The 27,961-nt window shown below is 37.6% G+C and overlaps 2 protein-coding genes across 6 annotated transcripts; one reads left to right on the forward strand and one right to left on the reverse strand.

Moving 5' to 3' along the window:
* ndufb1 (NADH:ubiquinone oxidoreductase subunit B1) lies at nt 1–7,116 on the reverse strand. Of its 5 annotated transcripts, none has more exons than XM_062968262.1 (4): nt 6,984–7,002; nt 6,400–6,522; nt 3,714–3,858; nt 1–367 (listed from the first exon to the last, which is right to left on the reverse strand). In XM_062968262.1, the coding sequence occupies exons 3-4, from the start codon at nt 3,851–3,853 to the stop codon at nt 331–333; spliced, it is 177 nt and encodes a 58-aa protein (XP_062824332.1). In that variant the 5' UTR covers nt 3,854–3,858; nt 6,400–6,522; nt 6,984–7,002; the 3' UTR covers nt 1–330. The 5 variants fall into 5 exon arrangements, with proteins under 5 accessions (XP_062824332.1, XP_062824317.1, XP_003214397.1 ...); XM_062968247.1 differs by lacking the exon at nt 6,984–7,002 and adding an exon at nt 6,797–6,918; XM_003214349.3 differs by lacking the exon at nt 6,400–6,522 and having other exon boundaries at nt 6,984–7,116.
* cpsf2 (cleavage and polyadenylation specific factor 2) lies at nt 7,083–27,601 on the forward strand. The gene is made up of 15 exons (XM_008112492.3): nt 7,083–7,219; nt 8,755–8,938; nt 9,667–9,826; nt 9,923–10,028; nt 11,387–11,516; nt 12,302–12,417; nt 14,574–14,761; nt 15,154–15,444; nt 15,991–16,091; nt 16,976–17,176; nt 17,614–17,766; nt 19,758–19,983; nt 21,915–22,217; nt 24,322–24,456; nt 24,556–27,601. Exons 2-15 carry the CDS (start codon nt 8,790–8,792, stop codon nt 24,646–24,648), a joined length of 2,352 nt encoding a protein of 783 aa, XP_008110699.1. The 5' UTR covers nt 7,083–7,219; nt 8,755–8,789; the 3' UTR covers nt 24,649–27,601.
* The last annotated feature ends 360 nt before the right edge of the window (nt 27,602–27,961 follow it).

The following is a 27,961-nucleotide window of genomic DNA, read 5'->3' on the forward strand; positions in this document are numbered from 1 at the left end:
TACTTTTTAGAATGGTTGTCAACTTATTTTTATTTAAACATGGAAAAAGAAGATTTCATGTGGATGACCCCAGAGAAGAAATTCCAGAAATACAAACTTTATAATTTTAGGATAAAGAAAAATGAATGTAATGACATACTGAAGCCATTCATAATTGGAGTAAACATTGTGTGTTTCTTCTTAAAAGTAACTTATTAAGCTCCTGCTAAAGTCATGAATTTAATAGATGGCCTGGGACTAACAATTTTTGTTTCACTTGATGACACAATCGTTCATACATTTCTTCAACACGTGAATGTAATAGTATGGAACGATTTCTCGTTTGAAAAATTATCTCCATGTGACTTCTTCTCCAGGTTTCAATTCCCTGTGAAAATGAAATAAAGGATCATCAAATTAGGAATGTGTTCTTTTAAAAAATATTCACATTTAAAAGTATATTCCATTTCACAACTAGTAATTTTTGTAGCAGATGGTGAAAAAATACTTCACCACAACTCCTCACTTGTATGCTTTTTGAACAATATTCAAATACTAATAAAGATGGCAATTTACTTTAAAAATACATTTGTTAATTTTTTTTGTACTCAAAATCATTAGTTGGATATATAACCTATCCTCTAGATTTTAAAAAAATAAAGCCCTCTTCAGTTATATTTTGCAAATAATTTTGGTTACTACATCAATAGAAGACATCACCTCCACCACACAGAGGCTAACAGTATAAACAGGGGTAGAAATATGGCCCACTGGCTTCATGTAGCATGCCTTCCAATCCTGCATTCACAACCCTTATGCTCTCCACTACTCCAATTTTTAGTTTAATGAAAATGACAGAACTGCAGATCCAGATGTGTTTGACTCTTATAATGCAATTCTTCCCCAAGTTGGTTTAAACAGGCAAGCCCCCCCCCTTTTTTTTTAAAGGACTTAATATTGGACCTGACCTGGTTTGGCTTCTAGAAATTGGTGCTAAATACAATGTATTGGAGAATGAAATACAGGCCATAAATCTCTCAAATTTACCCACCCAGAAGCAACAGGGAAATGTAGGAAAGTGACATACACAGCAGTCTTTCTGATAAGCCCATTACTTGGAGTGTTTTAATGCAATTTTGCTTACAAAGCTGGATACACACAGTCTTTGTGGCGCTCAAATCCATAATAGATAGTAAGAAAATTGCTTGTACTGTACTACTTTTATTTTTTTTAATCCAAAGTGATTCAGACTACAGGCAGATACCATAAAGCGCCGGCTACATTAATTCAGTGACTGAACAAAGAAAGTAAAAATCATCAATAAAAACCAAAGGTAACTTATAAACAGAACCATCCGGAAAATGAACAAGAAAATGCTGAAATCAGAGATCTGTTGGGTTTGGATTATTCAGAGGCCATCAAAACCTAAATCTGGCCAGAAATCACTCCTGATTGGCCATAAGATGTTTATTTATTTACTGTATTTTACCCTGCTCTATCTCAACCCCAAAGGGGACACAGAGAGACTTCCAAATTGGCAATAATTCAATTCCACATTAACATAAGACAAACAAAATACAATCTACATTGTGCAATTAAATCATGAAAATCATAAAACACTACCATATAAATACATAAATAAGCTGTTAAAACATTACACATAGATCAAAAATCATAATCCAGAAGCCATTCCAATCACATTGCCAGTCACTTCGTAGCTGCATATAGCCCTGTGCTACTCTCCAAACGCTTGGTTCCATAGCCAGGTTTTAACTTGTTTTCTAAAGGATAGGAGGCAGGGGCAAATCTAATTTCAATGGGAAGGGAGTTCCACAGCTGAGGGGCCACCACGGAGAAGGCTCTGTCCCTCACCCATCAGCCACACCTGTGAAGAAGGTGGGACCAAGAGCAGGCCCCCCCCCCCCCCCCCCCCAAAGGAGATCTGAGATCTTAGTGCCCGGGATGGTTCATAGGGGGTGTGTGCATTCAGACAGGTAAGCTGGTCCAGAACCGTTTAGGGCAGTGGTTCTCAACCTGTGGGTCCCCAAATGTTTTGGCCTTCAGCTCCCAGCTGGTAAACTGGTTTAGGGTTTTATAGGCTAAAGCCAGCAAGGACATTAGGCCCTTAACACAAAGTTAATTGGTTAACCCAATTTTACCCCATGCTAGCATTAATAGGGGAAAGCTCTGAAGTTTAACTGAAGCTTTGGTGCCACCTCACACTTTGGGATTGGTGTGGACAGATTGACCGGTTCTAATCTGAACTGATCCACTGTTTACATAGGTCAGTGGTGCCTTTCCCCTTTTCCCTGTGCTTTGTGGCACATGGAAATGGGGATGAAACTCAATTTTGTTATCCTTTGTCTCTTTTTTGTGCCAGACAGCCTGATATCAGCATAGGAGCCTGAGCAACCTGGGGAAAGGAGGGGTCAATTACTAGGTCATGCAGGAGCCTTTGTTGATGTCCACAAAGGTGCTTGTCAGTGATTATGCACTGACAAACAGTACAGGTAAGGATGACCATTGTATTTAGACCGAAGTGTGCAGTAAAGCCTCCCTCCAGGCCAGAGTATTGCTACTCTAGACTGGCCCTGGATTTTGTGGCCCAGGTAAATGAGTCCTTAGACACAATGTTGGAGTGATCACCACAATGTAGCAACTCAGTACAGGGGGTCATATATAACAGCATATGACCAACCAATAAAGAAATGGGATTGATAGAGCCCTATTCTCTGCAAACATCCAGTGGAGATGGATGTAAAGGTACTTACATGAACAGAAGACTACTTGTACTCATAACCTAGAGACCCTGTCTAATCAGGATCCCTCCTAGAACACCAATAGACATAAAAAAAACCCTCTCTCATTAAGAACCTGGGAAACACATATAGAGAGGATTTGGAGAAGACCAGTTTTTATTCTGCTGGCAGGCAAACTCCATAGCATACAATTCATGTTTTTGCCTGGAATGTAAATATTAATTTGATGACAGGCAAATCCATTTAGAAAGAGGGATTTTGGTATCACTATCAAAAGGGCATTATATTGTTAATGATGCTCTTATCTCAGATGGAAATATTACCTGCTGAAAAGTCTTGACAGAGAACCCAAAATATGGCTAAGACGATATGGGGCTAGATGCTTTCTCCGGTATTTTGTTCTCTTGCTGCCTAGAACTTTGAAGGTCAAATGCTACCATTGTGACTTCTAATTAAATGTGTAGACAAAAACCTCTTAAAAGTGGTATAATCTGGATGAATGAGACCTTTCCAATCAAGATTCTATTAGCAATATTTTATTTGGTTGTAACAGGTGCTTCCAAATCTTCAATTCAATGTAACACAGAAGCAGGAGGATTACAACAATAAACATGCAGTATGTTAGCAGTTGTATTTGTCTACAATCGTTGCTCAAAGACATTGTAGAAAGTAGCAGATTTTGAACTTCAGATACAATATTGGGGGCTCCTCACACTTTAACTGCCATTCTGCTGGTCATTGAGTGGAAGGAAGGTAGGGAGAACAACACAGCAGCACCGTGTCTTATGTAACACTGTATTTATGTAATAATTATTACTGATCTTATGTGTATTGTAAGCCGAGGACAAATTTAAATTTTGCAAAACAATCCGAGTGTGTTTGTGGCTGTGATGTGGGGTAAAAATTATCTAAATAAATTTTAAAAATACGTTACTGTTGTGTTACTCAGTGGAATCACGTCCCCAAATAACTAACCTGTGATATAATTTGCTTTTGTTTCTGAAGAGGCTCAGTTTCTCATCATTCCTCCTGTCAAAGTAACATCCCACCACAAATCCAATTGGAACCAATGTCAGGCCCCAGTGATCTCGCACAAGCTGGAGGATATTCACCATAGTTACTAAAAGGAAAAGGAACAAAAAGGATTAGATCCAGCAAAACATGTATATATGCTATAAATCAATTATTAGTAAAAATAATAATAGTTAAAACATTAGTAAAAACCCACTCATAATAATTTGATAAATAAATTTTTACAGATGACCCACGGTTTTATGGTTATTAGCATGGGGAGAATGTATATTTTCCCCTAAATTAAGAATTCCCAAATATTTTGGCCTTTCCCTCATAGGAAAAAATACCATTTTGGTTGCTCTTTTCTTCACCTTTTCTATTTCTAAGATAACCTTGGATAGTAAGGAGCAAGTTCTATGAAGCAAAAGGATTGACAGGCTTAGGCTCAGATTGTGTAAACCACTTCACATGTAACCACATTCCTATGAATAATTCATCTTTATGGGGAAAACATTTTAAAATGTAATCTGCAAGTTATCCTAATAGGCTGGAAATTTCTATTGGTGCATACGTTACATGTTTAGCTATGTAGCAGAACTGTGAAGGAACTCTGTGAGTGAACGGCAAATAAGTGTAGTGGACTCAACTGAAGTGTTTCAACAATCTTTAACCAGTGTCCTGATGTGCATTGGTTACTTTGTTGGCTTCTTCATGTAATAAAAAGCAATCCCTTGCCCCTGATATTGCAAAACTGCTCAATTATATTTTCATTAAATAAACTTACAATGTCACAAGTCCCAAATGAATTTCTCCAGCCACAATATATAACTGCTCATAGTATAACTGCTTCTGTTTGCATCATGTGTCTATTTTCAATGGTTCATCATTATTAGCACATACTAAATAATGTTAAACAATCACAATGATCAGTCACTCCTTTATAATAGTAGCTTATTAGTTCAGCCAATCGGGAGTTGTTTACCCACATGTCCAAAGTATAAGCAACACATTTAAGAGCATGGGTGACCTCACAAATCCCATGAGAAGAAAGTCTGGGAGAATAGTCTTTAGAACCATATTAACTGTAAAAGCTTGGGAACTGTTAGAAATTATAACCTTCTTCAAGCCCCTCTAGTAATTTGTTTATAATCCTGTTGCTTACTCATTGTATACGTTCTAGAATGCAGCTTTCTTTCCTTGCTCGATGTTTTCCCTGAGAAATTGTGAGAGGGGCTGCAGACCATGTGATCCTCTCTGGGGCAAGCACAGACTCCATCAGACTTCTTTAGACTTTGGGACTACCCAGATCGCAGACTTGCAAACGCTTGCTGTTTATTCTAGAAAGATGTTGTGACTGGAAGGCACACAGAAACTATCTCAAACCTATCTGTAACTGACTGATAAGTTATATACCTATGTATGCTGAACACATGAAGGTTGTGAGTAAACCAAATATGTTATTTTTGCCAGAGTTTACTTTATTTTATTTCTTGAGTGCATGATATAAAACAAGTTGCTTTATGGGAGAGTAGATATATTTTTGGGCACTGAAAAACACTTCTGAAGAACTTCTATTTTATGCATTGGCATATTCTCTGTAGGAGCCCCCAGTGACGTAGCGGGTTAAACTCCTGAGCTGTTGAACTTGCTGACCGAAAGGTCGGCAGTTTGAATCTGAAAAGTGAAGTGAGCACCCACTGCTAGCCCCAGTTTCTGCCAACCTAGCAGTTCGAAAACATGCAAATGTGAGTAGATCAATAGGTACCGCTCTGGCAGAAAGGTAACAACGCTCCATACAGTCATGCCGGCCACATGACCTTGGAGAAGTTTATGGACAATGCTGGCTCTTTGGCTTAGAAATGGAGATGATTACCAACTCCCAGAGACGGACACAACTAGACTTAATGTCAGGGGAAAACCTTTACTATTCTCTGTTTTCCTAACAGTCCAGAGACAACAAGTTATTCCGTCTATCAACTGAAGCCAATTGCCTTGCACAATTACATTTGGTTGTATACCACTTGAGAAGATTCTACTCAAACTGGTTTTTGGCTTCTCTAAAAGGCTATAAATGCCATTCTCTAATTCAACTCTCAGAAATCCTAACAGCTGGTAAACTGCCTGGGATTTCTGGGAGTTGTAGGCCAAAAACATCAGGGGAACCCAGATTGTAAACCACTGCTCTAAAAGGTTATGATCTCTAAAAGGTCCTGCTTTCCTAAAAGGCACATTCCAAATTACTTTTTCTTTCAATAAGGAACATATAAGGAAATACAATTATTTGCACATGATTCAGTGCTTCTGTAATCTTTAATTATTAGATCCTTAGCCATCCCAGTCTGGGGAGTGATGATGGGTGTTTTCTTATGCTTAAATAGCAAAATGCCAAGTTAAAGCGATGTCAAACCGCATTAATTCTGCGGCGGGGATGCACCCACTGAGGCCCCTTCCACAGAGCTGAATAAAATCCCGCATTATCTGCTTTGAACTGGGATATATGGCAGTGTGGACTCAGATGACCCAGTTCAAAGCAGATATTGTGGGGTTTTCTGCCTTGGTATTCTGGGTTATTGGGCTGTGTGGAAAGGCTTCCCCAAACGACCTTAGAACTCTGACAGGCTCACATATGATGCTGCCTTTCACTCACCAAGGAGCCCCGGTGGCGAAGTGTGTTAAAGCACTGAGCTGCTGAACTTGCAGACCGAAAGGTCCCAGGTTCAAATCCCGGGAGCGGAGTGAGCGCCAGCTGTTAGCTCCAGCTTCTGCCAACCTAGCAGTTTGAAAACATGCAAATGCGAATAGATCAATAGGTACCGCTCCGGCGGGAAGGTAACGGCGCTCCATGCAGTCATGCCGGCCACATGTCTACGGACAACACCGGCTCTTCGGCTTAGAAATGGAGATGAGCACCAACTCCCAGAGTCAGACATGACTGCACTTAACGTCAGGGGAAACCTTTACCTTCACCCACTAATGGCTTTCTGGGCGCCTTTTCCAGGCCATTTCAACACGCCCTTCCCACCATTCTCCCTACAGCACCTTACCTGTCCTTCAGGCCCTCTTTTTCTCTCTAAAGAGGTCAAACTATTTAGGCAGGGAGGGAGGCGGAAGGGTCCATTAGCCGAGAGAAATCAAAAGAGACATTTCCTGTTTTTTTTTCCAGCGCTCAGAGTCCCTTACTCTATGCCATTATACTTTTTAAAGGAGACGTGAGACAATTTAGCATCTTACTTTGAATGAGCGTCTTCCCCGCAGATTTCGCCTCCACCCCGTTGAGCTGCGCTAATGGTTCGGTCCAAAGCCCCGCCCCTTCCTTCCTTCCTGCATCTGCTCTGTTTCTTCCCGGACCAAAATGGCGGCGATTGAGGGGCGGGCGCTGTGTGGTTGGGAACAGGCCTGCTTCTCTCCCGGCCCGGGTTTTTAATAGGTTTAGAGCCCTGGCATTAACAAGGGGCTTTTATGCACAGGTAAGGGTCAGCACGAATGCCAAATGGACGCAGGTTGGAACCCCTCTTGGTTATTTCTACTGCCTCACGTACATAACACTGTTGAGGAAACAAGAGCTGATCACTTCCCGCCATATTTTTAGAGGGAGAAGATGGGTCGCCAGCCTGGGCCTGTGACCTTTATTATTGGGGCAGAGCATTCGTTGCATCTACACCAGGCATGGGCAACCTTCGGCCCTGCGGGTGTTTTGGATTCCAACTCCCACCATTCCTAACAGCCTCAGGCCCCTTCCTTTCCCCCCTCAGCCGCTTAAGCGGCTGGGGGGGTGGGGGGGAAAGGAAAGGGCCTGAGGCTGTTAGGAATGGTGGGAGTTGGAGTCCAAAACACCCGCAGGGCCGAAGGTTGCCCAAGCCTGTTCTATACTGTAGAATTAACACCCCTTTCACTGCCATGGGGATCATAGGACTTTTACAAGTTCTTTAGCCTTCTCTGGAAGACAGCTGGTGCTTTATCAAACAACAGCTCCCAGGATCCCCCAGCTTTGAGCCATTGGCAGTTAAAGTGGTGTCAAACAGCATCCATTCTGCAGTATAGATACAGCCTGCGGGCCCTTCCCAACAGCCATATAACAGAATATCAAGGCAGAAAATCCTACAATATTTGCTCAGAGTCCACACTGCCATATATTCCAGTTCAAAGCAGACAATGTGGGATTTTATTAAGTGTGGATTGAGATACCAAGAAGACTAACTCAGGCATGGGCAAACTTCGGCCCTCCAGGTATTTTGGACTCCAATTCTCACAATTCCTAACAGCTTACCAACAGTTAGGAATTGTGGGAGTTGGAGTCCAAAACACCTGGAGGGCCGAAGTTTGCCTATGCCTGCTTTAAATTGATACAGGGTTGAGTGTCTCTTATCCAAAATAATCCAAAATTGTCCATTTGGGTGGATGGTTCAGTGTATGCCAACTAGAGATGTTCAGCAGTGGAACTCTGCCCCGGAATGTGGTTGAGGCTTCTTCTGTGGAAGCTCCTTTGGAGGCTCTTAAACAGAGACTGGATGGCCATCTGTTGGGGTGCTTTGAATGTGATTTTCCTGCTTCTTGGCAGGGGGTTGGACTGGGTGGCTCACGAGTTCTCTTCCAACTCTATGATTCTATCGCATGGACAACATTATTAAAATATTGTGTTGTGTAAAACTGCTTCCTGGTTGTATGTATAAGTTATAATGAAATATAAATACATTTTGTGCTTAGATTTGGGTTCCATCTCCAAATTCTCTCTCTTTCTCTATGTATGGAGGGGTGTGTGATGAGGAAGAGGGAGCAGGTTTGTTTTCTGTTGTCCTGGCAATGGGTATAAGTTATAGGAAAGGAGATTCCATTTGAACATTAGGAAGAACTTTCTGACCATAAGAGCTGTTGAATACTGCATAATATTAAAGGGGGATAATATGAGATCTTTAAATTTTTAAGCTTGATGCAGTTTGAGAGCACTATAACATGAAAGTAAATGTATTCCATTGATTGTAAAACATCCATTATTTTCTTACAGTTGTGATTTTTAGTAAGCACATTTGGGAAGGCAGAATGACATCAATTATCAAGCTAACCACCCTTTCAGGGGTGCAGGAGGAATCAGCTCTCTGTTATTTACTTCAAGTAGATGAGTTTCGCTTTCTATTGGATTGCGGATGGGATGAAAATTTTTCTATGGACATCATTGATTCTTTGAGAAAGTAAGTAGAACCTGATTTTAACTGAAGTTCTGTTTCTGTAGGAGTAACTGAAATGCTTTTCAATTATTGTATGATTGACATAGTCCAACTAAAGAGATGTCTTCAAATACGTGTATGCATTTTAGATAATCAAAGTCGTTCAGTAAAAAAAGTCTTGTGTTACAGCCAAACAACTCAAAGGAATTAATGACTTTCTTATTATATCAGTGGTAGAGCAAGCTAAGTCAGTGTGGCACTTATGAAGAACTTAACTGCATAAATCAAAAAGTAGAAATTGGGTAAGAAAGTCAAGTAATTGTGGTCTTTCATTGTGTATTCTAACATAATATAGTTTATAGCTCCACTGTAACTGATAACAAACTCTGGAATGATCAAGTGTTCTCCTATGACAGTTAACTGTTTTCTTCTGATACAGCATTCACAAACCGTATTGCATCCTTTTCCTGTTGGTTTTCTTGTTAGCTTGTTTTTTGTGTTTCTTTTTCCTTTTCCTTCAACAAAATATATTCAAAGTTTTTGTAAAGATACTTCTCTTTTGCATATGGTAGTTTTCTGTAAATGGAACTCGTACAATCAAGGGTAAGGAAATACAGGAAACCATCATCCTATATATGAAAATTATGTGTGTTTGTTTATTGATGTACTATATATAATAAATGAAATACTTTGATTTTTGAAATAGCAGAATGGTTGGTAATTCCCCTCCAATGTTTCATTTTCTTTTCTAGACATGTTCATCAGGTTGATGCAGTACTTCTGTCACATCCAGATCCTTTACATTTGGGTGCACTTCCATACGCAGTAGGAAAAATGGGTTTGAATTGTGCTATTTATGCAACTATTCCAGTGTATAAAATGGGCCAGATGTTCATGTATGATCTCTACCAGGTACAAGTTATGAAAGGTTTAGTTTTTAAAGAACTGATAGTTAAGTTGAGTGTGAATGGAATCTAAAAATATTTCCGTGTTCTTTTTGTTGATTAGTCACGGCACAATACAGAAGACTTCACGTTGTTTACCCTGGATGATGTGGATGCAGCTTTCGATAAAATACAACAACTGAAATTTTCTCAGATTGTCAATTTGAAAGGTGAAAAGTAATTATTTGTATTTTTGTTTGGAATTTGCTGCCATTTTTTCACATTTTTGAATGCTTCTAAAATAGTTTAATGTTATCTGTTCTTAATACTTAACTGCTTTTCTTTACATTCTTAAAAGTGTTTGCTGTGTATGCTTGCCTTCCTCAGTAGTTGTTAACATACTAATGGGAAGAAAGGTAATTTTTCCTTAGCTTCTTTCTGGGATTAGTTAAATTGTCTATCATCTCATCAGTGAGGAAAGGGGTCTGATTGAATTAGTAACTTTTTGAATAGTAACTCTATCCAGCACTCTGAAGACCATATTCCTTATTAAGCTGATTTTGATAAACCAAGTGTCCTCTTACTGTAAAAGTATATGTCTCCTTGTGAAATAGGAATTACACTATAGAATCATAGAGTTGGAAGAGACCTCATGGGCCATCCTGTCCAACCCCCTGCCGGAAATCTATGTTGTGGGTTTCATTTATAATGACTTGCTATTGTTATTTTTCTTTATTTTCATCTTTTTCTTGGTTTGTAAGGTATGTAGCAGGTTGAAGAACAATTTTTAAAAGGTGATGTAGGCATGCCTCAGTTAACCTAATAGATGTGTTCATGGCATTATCGCTTCGACAGAACATTGATACCAGAGGAACTATGTTTCATTTATTTGTTTACATTTATTTAATTTAAGGGATTTCTCTGTCCTGAGTCTTGTTGTGGTTGAGTGATTGGAGTTGTAACCATCCATCTGCGGTTCATTTACTGTTATGTCTGGTTCTGGCAGTCTTTCTCCTTTCTTTTCCAATCAAACATCAAAATAAACCTACAATAAAACATGGATGATTTTACTGATTTGTTGATGGAGAGACAAACCAGATTGCAGGGTTAGTACATTAGAATAAACAGACTATCAATAGAAAGTCTGTGTTTTATTCAGCTGTTTATGCTCACTATGGAACTGATAGTACAATAGGCATCTGTATACTGGCCTGACCAAAACAACTTAGAATTCAATAGGAATCTAGTATGTTATTCTGTACAAATCTGTCCTTTGTGTCAGGAAAGCGGAGAAGAACAGAGGAATTAACAAAGCAAACTTTTTCACCAGTTCTTCAAGTTATGATGTTTTATATAAGTAGAAAGGGAAACAATTCAGGAAAGAAGAAGGAGCTCAAAGTTCAGAAAAAGTTCAGAGTAGATTTAGACCATTTATGTATATTTCAGTAGGGATCCATACAATGCTGCAGTGAAAACTATTTGCAAATCACAGTCCTGATGCCCTATCTCAACTGGCTTAATGTTAAAATGGATTAAAGGGGACTTTGTATGCCTGTCTCTACAATACTGTTGCTGCTTTTTCCTTTAGGTAAAGGACATGGTTTGTCTATCACACCATTACCAGCAGGCCATATGATAGGAGGCACCATTTGGAAGATAGTTAAAGATGGAGAAGAAGAAATAGTTTATGCAGTTGATTTCAACCACAAGAGGGAAATGTATGTACCTAATGGTTAATAATTTCCAGTTGATATAATTTTGTTGGGATTGTTATTTCTAGTATCACCTGGCCCTATATTTTTAATATAACCACAGGAGTTACTAGCCTTGCCTATTGGCCTGAAAAAGACAGATTCATTTTAATTTTACAAGAGCTTCTTATACAGTCATATAAAGGTTGTTTTTATTTGCTGCATATTATAAAAAGTTATTTACAGTGCTATGGTAAATTAATACCCAGTATATAGCAAATTTCAAAGATTTGTATGACCACCAATTAAAATTTGAAAACAGATGTGCTGAAGGAATAAACTTCCCTCGTTGAAATGCAAAACATGAAATTTAAAAGCATTTTGAAATGCAGCATGGCAATGTAAAGTGCCAAAGTTCTCTAACAGCAATCAAAGCTATAGTTTGTCTTTCCCAGTCACTGTTTATTTAAAGACAAATCCTCATTTGCTGGAAGCTGACCATAGAATTGCATTGAAGAACCTAGAAATTTCTAGATATGTGTTCTCTCTTGCAATCTTTAGGTTCTCCAAGAGGAAGGTGACATAGTCACACTGGAAGACCTAGAGATTCCTAGAGGTGGCATATTTAGTAAATCTGAATAATCAAACCCACACATGCGGAAGACTGATTGGAATGGAAATGTATTTGTTATGAAAGTGGAGAAACTGGAAAGTAGGAAAATAACTTGTGGGATATTTCTACTGTTTTAATTTTGACATTGGCTGTGTTTAGCTAGCGGATTGCAATTATCTGATATGACTTCTTTTTGCAGCCATCTGAATGGATGTTCCCTGGAAATGTTAAGTAGACCTTCCTTGCTTATCACGGATTCCTTTAATGCTACCTATGTACAACCGAGGCGGAAGCAAAGAGATGAACAACTGCTGAGTATGTATTTTGCTATGGCTTTAAATATCAATAATTGGATGGGGAAAGGTAAAATGGAATTTGTTTGACACAATTTCTTAATCCCAGCTCTTGTGTAGTGCATATGCATGCTAAAAAGAAGGATTGTTCTGCAATCTGGTTAAGACTGAGTTTATCTCTAGAGCTCACCTGAGCCCCAGTTTATACATTTTAAAAAACAAATTAGAAACTTGTAGTTATTGCCTGGATTTTATAAACTTCTCAACCTTGCTCTTATTGTGTGGTGCATTTTAAAGAGAGTCATTGGCATAATTTTGCAAAATTAATTTTAAAATGACAACTCAATATATTGCTATTCAATATTAAGGTGACATTTTAAAGTGCTTCTTTGGAAGCTGTTTTTTGAAATACAGTAAAGTCTCACTTATCCTAGCTAAATGGGCCAGCAGAAGCTTGGATAAGCGAATATCTTGGATAATAAGGAGGGATTAAGGAAAAACCTATTAAACATCAAATTAGGTTATGATTTTACAAATTAAGCACCAAAACATGTTATACAACAAATTTGACAGAAAAGCAGTTCAATACGCAGTAATGTTATGTTGTAATTACTGTATTTACCAATTTAGCACCAAAATATCACGATATATTGAAAACATTGACTACAAAAATGGCTTGGATAATCCAGAAACTTGGATAAGTGAGGCTTGGATAAGCGAGACTCTACTGTATTCCTTTTCTCATTAGAGCGCAGCATATGTGCTCTGTAATGAAGTGACATCCTCTCTGCAGAACTTTAGGAAGTCTAAAATCTTTGTTTATATACTTCAAGAGAAAATTAAAATATTTTAAGGTAGGGGTGGACTCTCCAGACATTCTTAGCATATAACTCTCATGAGTCATCATCAGTATGGGGTGATTGTGGAATTTGCAACCCAAAAGCATTGGGAGAGTTAAAAATCTGGATACCAGCGTTAGATTCTCTACTTGGCCATGGAAACCTGCTAGGTGACTTTTGGTAAGTTATCCACTCTCAGTCCCAGGAAACTGTGTGATAAGTTTGCCTTAGGGTAACCATAAGTCGGAAACAACTTGAAGGCGCACAACAATAATAAACAGTTCTCTCTCTGCTTTATCTGGTACTAGCAAATGTACTAATTTCCCATGGGTCAATAAACCCTCAGGCCTTCATTCCACCTCCTTTTCTCTTTCCCTCTGCTATTTCTGTTCATTTCATCCTGCTCCAGACTTTTTCTTTCTTCCTGGCCTTTGTCTTCCCTCTGGCACTTGTTTAACTTCTTCCTCTGTACACTTTTTACACTCCTCACATCTTTACCAAACAGTACTACTTTCTCTTTTTGAACTGTTTGAAGAGCTAGATGCAGTGGATGGGGCATCGAAGACCCCTGGATAAATGAATCTTCAGAACTATCTCTTGCTTTGTCAGTCCTGGTTGTGGAAGGTCTGGCAACAAGTCCTTGAAGATGTTACTGTAAGCAAGAAAGAGATTTCAATTGACCCAAATTAATCAATTTAAAACAAAATAACTCTGCACTACTGGGTCACCTTAGTATCCATGCCAGATTTCACATGTCTAGTTTTCATGGTCTTGGCACTATGCAGACATTGTCTATTATTATTCTCGAATACTTTTTTGCATATGGAAATGTCAATATTACTTATAAAAAAGCTCCTTTTGTGATAGATTATACAGTTATGCTTATTACCTGCATTGGTTTCATTGGTTCTTTTGCCCGTAGAAATTACAACTATCCCACGCTATCATTGTGTTCATCATTTCTGTGACTTGCTTGCCAACCGTTAGCTGGTGAGCTTATCCTTAGGCTGATCCTCAGACAAGTCTTTCCCTAGGGCTGTAGTTTGCAGGTAGATTTTACAAGAGCTTGTACCTTGAACCTGGGTAACTGCTGCACCAGACAAATTGTAGGCAGATACAGGATATGTCTTTAAAATGTAATTTGGAGAAAGACCTTTAATGTACTAATCTATGACATGCCACATGTCAGCTGCATGTCAGCATATAGTAGTTTAGTACATTAAATTACTGAGTAAGTAGATGACTATAAAAAGAAATTGAATTTTATAAAAATAAACTGAATTTTAAAGAGGCTGCAAACATTACTGATTAAATGTCTGCTTCTTCCCCTTGTCTTTAGCAAATGTCTTGGAAACACTTAGAGGTGATGGGAATGTCTTAATAGCTGTTGATACTGCAGGCAGAGTTTTGGAACTTGCCCAGCTGCTTGATCAAATATGGAGGACAAAAGATGCCGGCTTAGGTGTCTACTCTTTAGCACTTTTAAATAATGTCAGCTACAACGTTGTGGAGTTTTCAAAATCACAGGTTTGTTTTGATAGCAGAAAATGCATGTAATTACACTAGGTCTTTAGCCACATTAAAATTGGGTTTTTTTTGGGGGGGGGGTTGTACTGTGCTGTTTTAGTGGAGGAAATTGCAGTGTTATACCTGAGGAGCATATATTCCAAACGGGAAGATTATTGGTTGTCTAGATGTAGAAATTCTTACTTCATGTGTAAAGACTTTGGAGAGCCTCTTGAAATAGAGAAGAATGATTAGCCATACAGTCTGAGTTAATATTCTGAAAGTTCACATGCTGATACTATGTGCATGAACACCAATAAAGGACACATGATAGGTCAAAATTTATTTTGCTTATTATTATTTAATACTAAAATGTGTCTGATTACCTGCCATTTTTCTTCCTCATTTTGTAGGTGGAATGGATGAGTGACAAGCTGATGAGATGCTTTGAAGATAAGAGGAACAATCCTTTCCAGTTTCGTCATCTCTCTCTGTGTCATGGACTTTCAGATTTGGCTCGAGTTCCTAGTCCCAAAGTTGTCCTTGCCAGCCAACCAGATTTGGACTGTGGGTTTTCAAGGGATCTCTTTATACAGTGGTGTCAGGACCCTAAAAACTCTATCATTTTGACCTATAGAACAACTCCTGGGACACTGGCACGATTTCTTATAGATAACTCCTCTGAAAAGGTTATTGACATGGAGGTAAATAAAAAGGCTCTCTTTGGTTATACTTGTGTAAGAATAGCAGTTTAAGAGCAGAAATCCTTTTGTGGGGTGATGGATATTCTGGGAAACATACATTCTACTTTGAACAGTGATTTCTGCAAGAATGAACTACTTCAAGAATATTTGTCATATGTCATAGTACATATTTGTGTTTGTGTATGTATGTGCCTTCATGTGACCTATGACCCCATGGATTTCATAACATTTTCTTAGACAAGGAATACTCAGAGGTGGTTTTGCCAGTTCCTTTGCAATGCAGTAAATTTTGAGGAGTCTTGACTTCACAGTATTTCCCTGTGTAATATACATATTTGTAAATGGATCTGTTGTGTGCATATATTACATCTTATATGCATATAAATAATTTATTTGTATATGTAACACACTTAGAACAGTTCTAAAGCTTTTGTGAATAAATTTCATACACAAATTAAAATGTTTATTAATATTTAGTGTTAAGCTAATTACCATATATTATCTCTCACACGCACACATATATATCGGTATTTATATTTCTTTCAGTTGAGGAAAAGGGTTAAACTGGAAGGAAAGGAACTTGAAGAATACCTGGAGAAAGAGAAACTTAAAAAAGAAGCAGCTAAAAAGTTGGAACAGTCAAAAGAGTGAGTATGAATGTATAAAAAACCACACATGTGTTCTTGGAAATTATTCAAGGTAGTTTTTTGTAGATACCTACAGCCACTTAAATACGGACGTAAATACTTCTTAAGAGGTATAAGGAACTCCTTATAAGAATGTGTAGCTCGATATCTGTGTTAACCTGGAAAATTAAAAGCGAGCATTTAAAAAATACAGTGTAAATGTATTAGTTTCCCTAATAATGTATGGTAGAGAATAATGGATACAGTGAATTTTCTCTTAGCATTCATTACTTTAGCATTGTTGAAGGCAAGAACAAAAACAAGGAACCAAAAATGAGCAGCGAGTTAGAGTGTCTTTTACAGAAACAGTGAGGGAAAAGTTACATGATTAAAGCTATGTAAAATAGGCACAGTGTGAAGGAACTGAATAGAGAGGTTTTGATCTCCCTCTCCCAGTACTCAAGATCATCCATGAGTGGAATGTTGAGAAACTTTAGAAATTTGACAAGAGTTAAACTATGGGTTTTAGTCCCTTAGTTGTAAATTTCTTAAATTGATTTAAGGAGGGATTCAGACATTTTTGGAGAGAATCAGACTGTTTGGTGACTATTAGATACAGTAGTATATTATCTCCTGTATCAGATTGCTCAGGAGAAGTACTTTCTCCCTCATGTCCTCCTTCTGGGTTTCCTATATGTACCTGGTTGGGCATTGTAGGAAATAGGATGATGAACTGAATAAGCCTTTAGTATGATCCCTCTCATCATTTTTAAGTCCAAGTCCATAATTTGGTCCAGCGTCCAAAGGGGAAAACACTGAGACAACATGGAATGTTTTAAAGAAACATCAGTCTACAAGCTTTTACTTTGTTTTGCTATAAATATTCAATCTTGGGCCTGTTTTAGAGCGGATATTGATTCCAGTGATGAAAGTGATGCAGAAGAGGATATCGATCAGCCATCGGTTCATAAAACTAAACACGACCTGATGATGAAAGGAGAAGGAAACCGGAAAGGAAGCTTCTTCAAACAGGCCAAAAAAGCATATCCTATGTTTCCAGCTCCAGAAGAGAGAATTAAATGGGATGAATATGGAGAAATTATCAAGTAAGTGAGAGAGAAGAAAAGGTATATTATTCTAGCATGTGTAAAATGTGCAGAACCTCTTACACCTTAAAAAACTAACAGTGTCTTCATTCAGAATACATGTTTTCTAATATATTTATGTGTATATATATGTATGTGTTTGTGTGTGTGTCATGTTTAATTGTCTTATATCTTTCTGTGCAGTTCCGAAATCCATTTTCAAGGAACAAATGAGGGGTAAATGCGAGAAGAGCAGAAAGGGAGGCTTTGTTATACACATTTTGGAATGTTGTATTTTGGGGTCTCTAATATTAATTTATGGATCTGAGTCAGAGGTTTTTTTTAATTGACAGTATTACATTGCTAAATAAAGAGAAAATCTATATATGTTGTCTATCTTATCACCACACATTTTCTTGATAATGTCTTAATTTATATTAATAATCCTCCTCATTTAGACCTGAAGATTTCCTTGTTCCAGAACTGCAGGCAACAGAGGAAGAAAAAAACAAATTAGAATCAGGGCTTACCAATGGAGAAGAACCTATGGACCAGGATTTATCCGATGTTCCTACTAAATGCGTTTCCACAACAGAATCAATGGAAATAAAGTAGGTGCACTTAAGACAGATGGCAGCTAGAGGGCACTGTTAGCAACTGAAAGTAATTGTGGTTCGTTCATTGCAAGCTATCGCACTCCCCACCAATTGATATTACATGAAATCAATACTGAGTTTTCATACTGTGACCCCCCCCCCCCCTCCGTAATTGTTGTGTCATCAGCCAGGGTGTTTAACAGGATTTGTCCTCACTTCCTTTTGAATGCACCTCTTTAGGAAGGACTGGAGACATTGCCCCAAAGTCCTATTCTGAAGAGACAATCCATCCCAGACAGATATCATTGTTGATGGTATTGAAATCTATGATGAGCTGCAGGAGATCCCACAGGGTGTACTCCCCCCTCTTATTCCAAGAATAAGCAACCAAAGTAATTTATGTCCTGGAAACCAGATTGACACTAATCTAAAGTGGTGATAGGCAGTTATGGGAGCATTAGCTTTCTGGGAGACCTTGGAAATCACATACCCCCTGCCAAAAAGGAAAATAAAGCGTACCTCCCCAAATAACTTCTAGGGGGCGATACCTCCTACACCATTTTACATCCAGGAAGACTTTTTTAACAGCTGGAAGGCACTTCTTGTTTTAGAGGAAGACATGTCCTGAGCTTAAAGTAGCTTAGTGGAGGGCCAGAAATGTGAATTGCTCACTATGTTTCCATTGCAAAGTGAGGATTTGTACCCTAGTCTTCAGAGTCACATTCCAATGTCCAGATCACTGCACTATGCTGGCATTTACTGGCATAAGTGGCTTACCAATTATGAATTGATTCAGCGAGCCTACTGCCATTGAGACCAGCTACTGGATCTAGGCCATGTTTTTTTTTTTTTTTGCAGTTTCTTGCTGCATCTAAGATAAATTCCAATACCTATTACAGCAGAAAAATGTCTGCATCAAAGTAATGTATGTGGTTTTAAGGGCTTGAGACACCAAATCGGCTTCTCTAGAAGTTTTTACATGAAGAAACTGATAGGTATGTTTTAACCTCCATCACATTAATGGAGATCAAAAAGCACCACTGGCAAAAAACTCAATCGATTTTTGAAATGGTCTCTACCTTAGGCAATTTGTTGATGGAACAAAAAGTTCTGCTAGAGAAAGGGCATCTCATGTAGGCTTTTTGTTCTTTTAAGTCTTCACAAAATAATGAATACAGTAGAGTCTCACTTATCCAACGTAAATGGGCTGGCAGAATGTTGGATAAGCGAATATGTTGGATAATAAGGAGGGATTAAGGAAAAGCCTATTAAACATCAAAATAGGTTATGATTTTAAAAATTAAGCACCAAAACATCATGTTATACAACAAATTTGACAGAATAAGTAGTTCAGTATGCAGTAATGCTATGTAGTAATTACTGTATTTACAAATTTAGCACCAAAATATCACGATGTATTGAAAACATTGACTACAAAAATACGTTGGATAATCCAGAATGTTGGATAAGAGTGTTGGATAAGTGAGACTCTACTGTACATAAAAGGGTGCAACAGCTTCATTTGTTTTATTTCAAAAAGTAAATTGTTGCTCTCCTTTATGTTGTTCACCTGTTTCTAATTCATACAAATATATGTCCTCTTCGATCTAATTATCAAGGGATCTTTAAGCAAGGGGTTTCCATCCAACTGTTCCTCAAAAATCCAAAAAATGTTTGTCTTAAGTAAAATACTAACAAGTGCTCTATGGATTAGCACAGTTATTGCTGTATGTTTTTTTGTTGTTAGTTTTTAGTTAAACAAGGTTAAGAATGGCAAAATTAAGATGCACAAATGGTGCATTACTGCTATACAATTCACAAGAGGCTATCTTAGACTAACAATTGCATTATTAGCTACAAAAAGTCTTAGTTCATTTGAAAGTGCTTGAATGATTATTGCTTTGTCGTTTATGGGTTTGGCTTCTCTGCCTTGCATTTGAGCTAGTCAATAACAAGTTTGATAGGTAAAATCATTGAGTAGATTTTTTCCTTACATCAAAATTTAGAGCTCGGGTTACATATATCGATTATGAAGGTCGGTCAGATGGAGACTCCATTAAAAAAATCATTAATCAAATGAAGCCGCGGCAATTGGTCATTGTCCATGGGCCACCTGAAGCCAGTCAGGATCTGGCGGAGTCCTGTCGAGCTTTTGGTGGAAAGGATATTAAAGTTTACGTGCCCAAACTTCATGAAACAGTTGATGCAACCAGCGAGACTCACATATACCAGGTAAGTTTGCAGAATGGAGCAGAAAGGGTTCAGCAACTATACAAGTAATAAAATTGAGTTGTAAAGTTGTGTTTCAAATGCTGAGGTGCTGGTTCTTTCCTGAGAGGGTGAGAGAAGTAAGAAAGGTTTGCTTTGGGATGTTATTTTTAATATTTTCTAGATGTGAACAGTTGAATCCATGGATATGGTGTGCTGACTATTTTTAGATGATGCTGAGGATGATTAACTATGATGATGGTATTAATAAATGTTATTATTTTAAAATGTATTTTATATTGTATATAAGACGTATGCCTATATATTTAGTTAAGTATATTTGTATATTTTGGTATGTATATGTATGTGTGTGGATGTATATATATGTACATACACACATAAAATCAACTAGATGGCCCATGTGGTTTCTTCCATCTTTATTATTCTATTATATAACATAGTACTTGAAAGCAATAATAGAAAAAATAGTATCTGAAAACACACAAACACACACACACATAAATGTTTTCAGGTACTAAAGACAGTATTCACTAGCTATATTATATTCGAAAGGAGAGCGGATATTTATGTTGCCACATTACTTTGCGTGTGTGTTTTTGATACTTTGTACCCCAAACAAAATTCCTTATATCATATTTCTTTTGGCATCCTCTTCATGAAATAGGTGCTGCCAACACGTAAATGTTCTCTTAGCACCATTATAGAGGAGATTTGGCTGTGATTTCATTGGCAAGTCAGAAAAAGGAGGTGCAAATATATAACAAAATACAACATTGCAGCCTTTTTATTAAATGAGAGCCAGCACAATGTAGTGGTTTGAGTGTTGGAGTGCGACACTGGAGAACAGGAATCAGATTCCCACTTGGAGATGGAAACTAAGTGTATGACCTTGTGCAAGTCACAATCTCCCAGCCTCAGAGGAAAGCAAAGGCTAATCCCCTCTACACAAATCTTTCCAAGACAATCCCATGATACTGCCATAACTTGGAAGGAACTTAAAGGCATACAAACAGCAACTGTGCAAAATACACCTGTGTTTTAGGAGTATCTCCTGTTTAAATTACCTCATTGGTAATACCCATAAAATTAAGAAGCCCCATTTTGAGAGAAAGGCCGAATATAAGTTGAATAAATAAGGCGAATGAGTAAACAACGCTCCTATTTTAGTTATATGATCGATTTCTCCCCATTTCTTTTTAAGAACAAGAAAAAAGATGTTACTCAAGCCTAAAATTCCTGCTGCCATAAAATTAACACATAGAGATCCTAGTCTCTTGGAGTGAATAGATCTAATAACATCAATCTTGTTTCTGCTTTCCAGGCTTAATCCTCATTTCATCCCATTTCTAAATTTGTTTTTTTTTTTTGAGCCTGCATGAAATTTAGTATGCATTTTTGTTAAGTGTTTCTTCAAATAGCCATTTTTCCATGCAGTTTTGTCTAACATACTTGCATTTTTGTGCATTCTGTTCTGCAAGATGGGCAATTGGCTCTGTATTTTACTGAGTCCCTCTCACATTTAGAATACTGCTAATATTGATAAGTTACTGGATGGAGGATTTTTAATGGTTCAGAAAATGAACTAAAATGTGTATGTAATCGGTTACACCTCCTTCCTAATTTTCACAGCCATCTACTTGACTAAATAGGACAGTCAGCATCACAAGACAGTAAAAACAATACACTCTGTTCCAGTAATCAATGTTATTACTAAGATTCTTTTTATCCCGCTTTCTTTTGGTTGCCTTGGCTATCTCAGTCCTCACAGTTGTTTCAAATATTAATTCCATATTATTTCTTCTTATGTCTGTTTCTAATATTGCTGCATCTCCAAAGCTCTTCCGTTGAGGTACTGCACATAGAGATGTTGAACACACACAAAAAAATGTCTTCTTCATTTGTTTCTCTTTCTTACTTTTAAATTTGTTGATCAGGTTAGGTTAAAAGATTCTCTCGTCAGTTCCCTTCAGTTTTGTAAAGCGAAAGATGCTGAACTGGCATGGATAGATGGAGTCTTGGACATGCGGGTATCCAAAGTGGACACTGGGGTGATTTTGGAAGAAGGGGAACTAAGGGATGATGGCGAAGACACAGAAATGCAAGTGGAGACTTCCTCTTCTGAAACCAGTACTGTAGCACAGCAGAAGGCCATCAAGAGTCTCTTTGGAGATGACGACAAAGAAATATGTGAGGAGAGTGAGATCATTCCTACTTTGGAGCCCTTGCCTCCCAACGAGGTAGAATTTTTTCTTCAGCTATGTTTTTATTATTTTGGGTTGTGCCGTGTCTTCAAAGGAAATTATTTGCATTTATTTCAGTGTTGCAATCTAGATATGCTTTCTTATATATGGTGTATGCAAAACATTTTCTAAAGTCAAAGGATTATGTTTTGAGTAATTAAAATTGGCAAGAATAAGCCTGCCTTCAAAAATATGGACAGTATAAGGAATTATTATATTTTATTTGATGATGAGTAGAAATAGAAATTGGTCAAAAAAGTGCCTCATATTTGGCAGTACCACTCCATCACTGGATTTCTGGTGTAACAGGAGAATCCAGAAGCAAGAGTGATACATTTTATCTTTTGAAACCCCTTGAGAACTACTTTTCCAGTATAGAGAGCTGCCTCGCAGAGGGAAAGGGAAGGAAGTTCTGTTGCATTTGTGCTGCAGTCAATACAACATTGGATATAGGCTACAGCAGGCATGAGCAAACTTCAGCCCTCCAGATGTTTTGGACTTAAACTCTCACAATTCCTAACAGTTGGTTGTTAGGAATTGTGGGAGTTGATGTCCAAAATACCTGGAGAGCTGAAGTTTGCCCATGCCTGGGCTATAGGGAGCAAAGTTCACTGGTTGCCCATCTATGTCTAGCCAGCCACAGTTCAAAGTATTGTTGATGATTATAAAGCTTTATACAATTTGGAGTCCAGGCTATTTGAGGAGCTATATCTCAGGTTATGTGCCCATTGACACTCTTAAGAGCTTCTGTGGACACCCTTTTCATTGTTTTACTACCTCCTTAGACTTGTTTGGGGCAGGCCTGCACAATCTGTGACCCTCCAGCTGTTTTGGCATCCAAATCCCAGAATTCTTGGCCATTGGACACCTGGACGGCTGCAGGTTGTGCAGGCCTGGTTTGGGGAAACAAAAGAGAGGGCTTTCTCAGTAGCAGATCCCAGACGTCTTTGCCTTCTGCCAGCAAGTTAATACATACTTATGCCATCAAACTTTTCAAAACTGAATGGCATGGGCTTTTAATGGTGTTCAGTACTGTTTCATGATTTGTATATAGCCTGTTAGTGAATTTTGAGTTTATATATTGTTTAATTAGTTTTTTAAAAAACTTTTTTACTTGTACCTTTATGAAGTATTTGTATAATTCTTAATTTGTATTGTTTTAAAATATGTTGTAAGCTGCGTTGAGACTCATTATTGGGACAAAAGTGGTATATAGGTGATGGTGGTGATGATGATGATAAACGACAACAACAATGATGATGGAGTCTTGTAAGACAAAAACTGCTTTGCTAATAGAATATGACATTGCTGCCCTCAGTTGACTACCCCAAAGTACATGAAAGATGTGTTTCAAGGCCCCATGGGGATAAATGAAACTGGATAATAAGGAATCTTGTATTTTGAGTATACTTGGGCTGGAACTATTCTATAGAATTGCACTGGGGGACCTAGAGAGGCCTGCAAACACTTCTGGTGGGGAATATTTTTGGAAGAGTAAAGGAAACTGTGGATATTGAATCTATGGATAAGGGGGTCATTCTATAATTGTCAAAGATCTGAAACATCTAGATTATTCTCCCTACAATGAGTTCTTGTTTTGAAAGCAGAATTCAGGTTGTCTAATTGATACTGACATCAAGTATCTAAATGCTTGTGTGTGAAAAGCACTGATCAGTTTTTCTGTAAAGCTTATAGTTTCCCCCAGTTGCACAGTTTCCCCCAATTGCATTAAAGCTTATACAGGGCCAATTCTGGACAGTAATGCCAACCACCTTCCCCCCCCCCCCCCCCTCCAAATGTTTTTGTTAACTATCTCATTCAATACTAGGTTTTAACTTTGCTTTTGACAGTGTTTCTTAATACCTAAATGTATATGTTCCTATTCTGATGTTTGTTTATTTTTTGGTACTGGTCATGTGTGTGTGTATGTATGTATGTATGTATGTATGTATGTGGTAATGGAATGGTTTTGTCACAGTTCTATCTTCCTGAGTTGAGCTTTTGCACTTTGTACAAAGCTACTTTGATATTTGTAGGAATGTTTTCTTCACTCACCTTGTATCTTTTTATTAACATCTGGTTTATAATTTATTCACAAAAGGTTCCTGGCCATCAATCTGTCTTCATGAATGAGCCCAGGTTGTCTGACTTTAAGCAGGTTCTTCTTCGAGAAGGAATTCAAGCTGAATTTGTAGGAGGGGTCCTTGTATGTAATAACTTAGTGGCTGTTCGCAGGGTAAGTAGACTCTTTATGTCTGTTCTCTTCATGTTCCTGTTACAGTAAATCTCGCCTTTAAAATCAGTAGTTAATTAAATGTAATGTGATTTCTTGCAGACTGAAACGGGTCGGATTGGATTGGAAGGCTGTCTCTGTGAAGACTTCTATAAAATTAGGGATCTTTTATATGAACAGTATGCCATTGTCTGAAGGAGAACTGTAAATATGATACATAAGGACATTATATTTTTGTGGAAATGCTTCAGCACATGTGTATAAGGACCTATAGTAGCCTTTACAAAAAGTTTCCAATGGCAGACCTCAGCGATGGAACATGCTAGAGATAAAGAGCCTCTACAGAAACGTTCTGTATATTTTGCCAATTTTATTTTTCAGATCAATTTTTTTGTTAGAGGGGAGTTGTTTCATAGCATTTTACATGTAGATTTTTGCATTTGGTTTTTTTTGCGGGGGAGGAGGTGGAGAAAGCTGTTCTTTTTTGGATTTGGTCTAAGTTGCAGTTGGTTTCTGCTAAACTTGAGTTAGGTTGATCAATTGTTAAACTACCCCATTGATGTCAATACATCAGGCTAAGTCTGGTTCCAGCCTTTCAAGGTTATGTTTAAAAAAGCAAACTGTGTATTTGTCAAAAACAGTTTTCTAATTAAAATAATATTCTTCTGTCCTTGGTTTTGTGGGGAATTTACAGTCCTGGTTTGGTAAAATCAGACTTGATACAATTTAGATGACCTCAGTTTTGTGATCATATGGTATTAATTAGCATACATCCAGGTTTTAAAGTCTAGGTTGTAGATAACTATCAGTGTGTCATCTTTAAGTGTTTTGGATAATCAAAACAATTTTTACTAAACTGGATAGACACATAAAATTATAAAGGTGCCCAAAGGAAATGTGCAAATGAAGAAGTGCTCTCTTTTGAACTGAATGTAATGTGGGGACTTTCTGTAAATAAGCTGCACAAATTTTAGCTATTACCTGGAAAATATTTCTCTATCAGTTCAGAATTATATATAAGTCTAGCTTCCTTAAGTAGTTGCCGCTGGTAGTTATTTTGTGGCTTTTTCTTTAGTAACTCCAAGGAGAGTGAACTAAAATCAAAGTATTATGATTACTAGGTATGTTTTCTCATAAAACAATGTTAATAGACAGCATCTAATCCTGGGATTACCTTGAAAACCCCTTTCTATCAGGAAAACTGGAAATAGGTTTCCACATTCCCTCTCCAGCCTCATCTCTCAAACCTAGTTACAGAGTTGGAAAACCTTTGGGAACAGGATATCTGTTACATTAGGTGAATAGTGATGAACATCCCATGTGTATGGATTTAAGCCATTGATTTTACTTTTAGTTATGAAGTCCTTGCTATTAATCACAGCTGTGTTTTTTTTACATGAAAGGAAACTGAAAATGGCACAAAAATAACATTAGAGGACTAAAATTTATACAATAATTTATCTCATCTTTTAAATAGACATTGAAGGGCAGCACCATTATTTCTAAAGTATTTCATAGATATAACAACTGCCCTACTGCTGATAAAAATGCTTTATATTTAGAAAACATCTATTTTAATTAGAATAGCAAAAGTGTAATTTGATTAAAGTGACAAGCTTAGGCAGAATAATAATAATAATAATCATCATCATCATCATCATCATCTTTATTTGTATTCTGCCCCCTCTGCCCAAAGGGACTCGGGGCAGCTTACAACAACAAATGAATGCAGTAAATAATATAACACAGACAATATTCACATATCACTTAATACAACAAAATAACACAATAGTATAAACATGAGTAAAACGAGTTTCAAAGCTATTTTGCCTTCTAAAAACAGTAGAAATATAAGCGCCGTTTAAAACCAGCTAATTCCTACCATCTAGATATCCAGGATTGTGGGTTATATTTCCAACAGAAATTCTTTTTACATTTTATTAGAGTTCATTTGCAATGGTTGTTATTACTTGCTATTACGGCTGGTTTCGACTTGGAGCAAAACTCTATGAGCAAGAAACCTTTAAGAGCCCTAGTCTTCAACAGTCCTGCCTAAGTCTTTCAAACTCAGGGTTGTGGCTTCCTGATTGAATCAATCCATCTGTAAAGTGATCTTCTCTTTTTCCTTCTGCATTTCATTTTATCCAGCATTCTTGTCTTTTATATCAAGTTATGTAGCCTCAGGATGTGTCCAAAGCCTCAGTTTAGTTATTTTGGCCTCTATGGAAAGCTCAGGCTTAATTTGCTTTCAGGCTCATTTATTTGTCTTGTTGGCAGCTCATGGTATCTGTAAAAATCCAGCTGCATATTCAAAATTAGTTATTTATTTCCTATCTGGCTTTCACAAACATGGTACATACAAATCACGAATACCAGGGCATGGATTATTCTGACTTAGTATTAAATTATATAATATCCTAGAGGAACTTGCCTAACTCTTCCATAGCTGCTCTTCCAGGTTCTGGTCATCTTCTGATTTTTTTTTCATATTCTGCTTGATGATTGAGCAAAATATTGGAAATCTATTTCAATATCTTCATCACTGATTTTTAAGTTATGATATTATTTTTGTTTTGTTACTATTCAGTGGTAACCTTGATTGGGTAGTTTTTTAAACTTTTGTTAGTAGTTATCCAAGTATTTGTTATTTTCTGCTTTATAATAGATGTGCTTACAGTAGAGTTCCGGTTATTCGACATAAACGGGCAGGCCAAATGTCGAATAACCAGAACTGACGGATAATAGGAAGGCCCTATTATCCCTCCCGGCAAGCCAGTTTGGGGAAGCACCCCGTGCACGCTGCTGTCTAGCAACATGCATGGGGTGCCTCCCAAGGCGCGAGTGTTCGCTGGAGAGACAGGGCTCGTTCCTGCGGCGAGCACTCAACTTAAGGAAGCCCCCCATGCGCGCTGCTGTCTAGCAATGTGCATGGGGCATCTCCAAAGGGCCTGGCACCTCGGATAATACGGATGGTTGGATAACCAGAAGTCGGTTAACCGGAACTCTACTGTACTTATATAGTTCTATCTTACTTGATATTTTTTGATGTTTCTTCAGTTTTGATACCTCTTTCCTCAAATCTAATCATTCTGTTATGCTCTGCATATAAATTATACACATAGGGTAATTAAAATGCAGTTTTATCTGACTCCGTTGCAAATGGACTTAAGTTGTCATTTCTAAAACCAATTCTCTGTAATTATGTGATTGAAAATGTCCGATGCCTTTCCATTTTAACTCACTTATTCCAAGTATTATGATGTCAATCATTCCATTTCTTTTCTCCCTTTCCTTTTTTCTCCCAATTTCTATATTACTACAACTCAAACTTCTCACATTCTCATTGTATATATTCATTGTGCAGCCTTAGACTTTGCTTCCACATCTGTGCATGTCTGTAGATCAATATCCTTTTGGCCTGAATCCATTTACATAATTAGATACACCACTATTTGTATTTGTCCTTTGCTTTGCCCCCATAACTGGTTCAGTGTCTCCTTTTCTGGCA

The sequence above is a fragment of the Anolis carolinensis genome, chromosome 1 (genome assembly GCF_035594765.1).
Source record: "Anolis carolinensis isolate JA03-04 chromosome 1, rAnoCar3.1.pri, whole genome shotgun sequence".
In the NCBI taxonomy this organism is placed as follows: domain Eukaryota; kingdom Metazoa; phylum Chordata; class Lepidosauria; order Squamata; family Dactyloidae; genus Anolis; species Anolis carolinensis.

Bases quoted from the DNA above. Each gene is read 5' to 3' on its own strand.
- ndufb1 (XM_003214349.3), bottom strand. From the start codon at position 3,853: ATGGTGAATATCCTCCAGCTTGTGCGAGATCACTGGGGCCTGACATTG. The intron at 368-3,713 runs GTTAGTTATTTG...TCATTTTCACAG, and splicing joins AAAAGCAAATTATATCACAG to GGAATTGAAACCTGGAGAAG.
- cpsf2 (XM_008112492.3), top strand. From the start codon at position 8,790: ATGACATCAATTATCAAGCTAACCACCCTTTCAGGGGTGCAGGAGGAA. The intron at 10,029-11,386 runs GTGAAAAGTAAT...TTTTTCCTTTAG, and splicing joins TCAGATTGTCAATTTGAAAG to GTAAAGGACATGGTTTGTCT. The intron at 16,092-16,975 runs GTGAGTATGAAT...GGCCTGTTTTAG, and splicing joins AAGTTGGAACAGTCAAAAGA to AGCGGATATTGATTCCAGTG.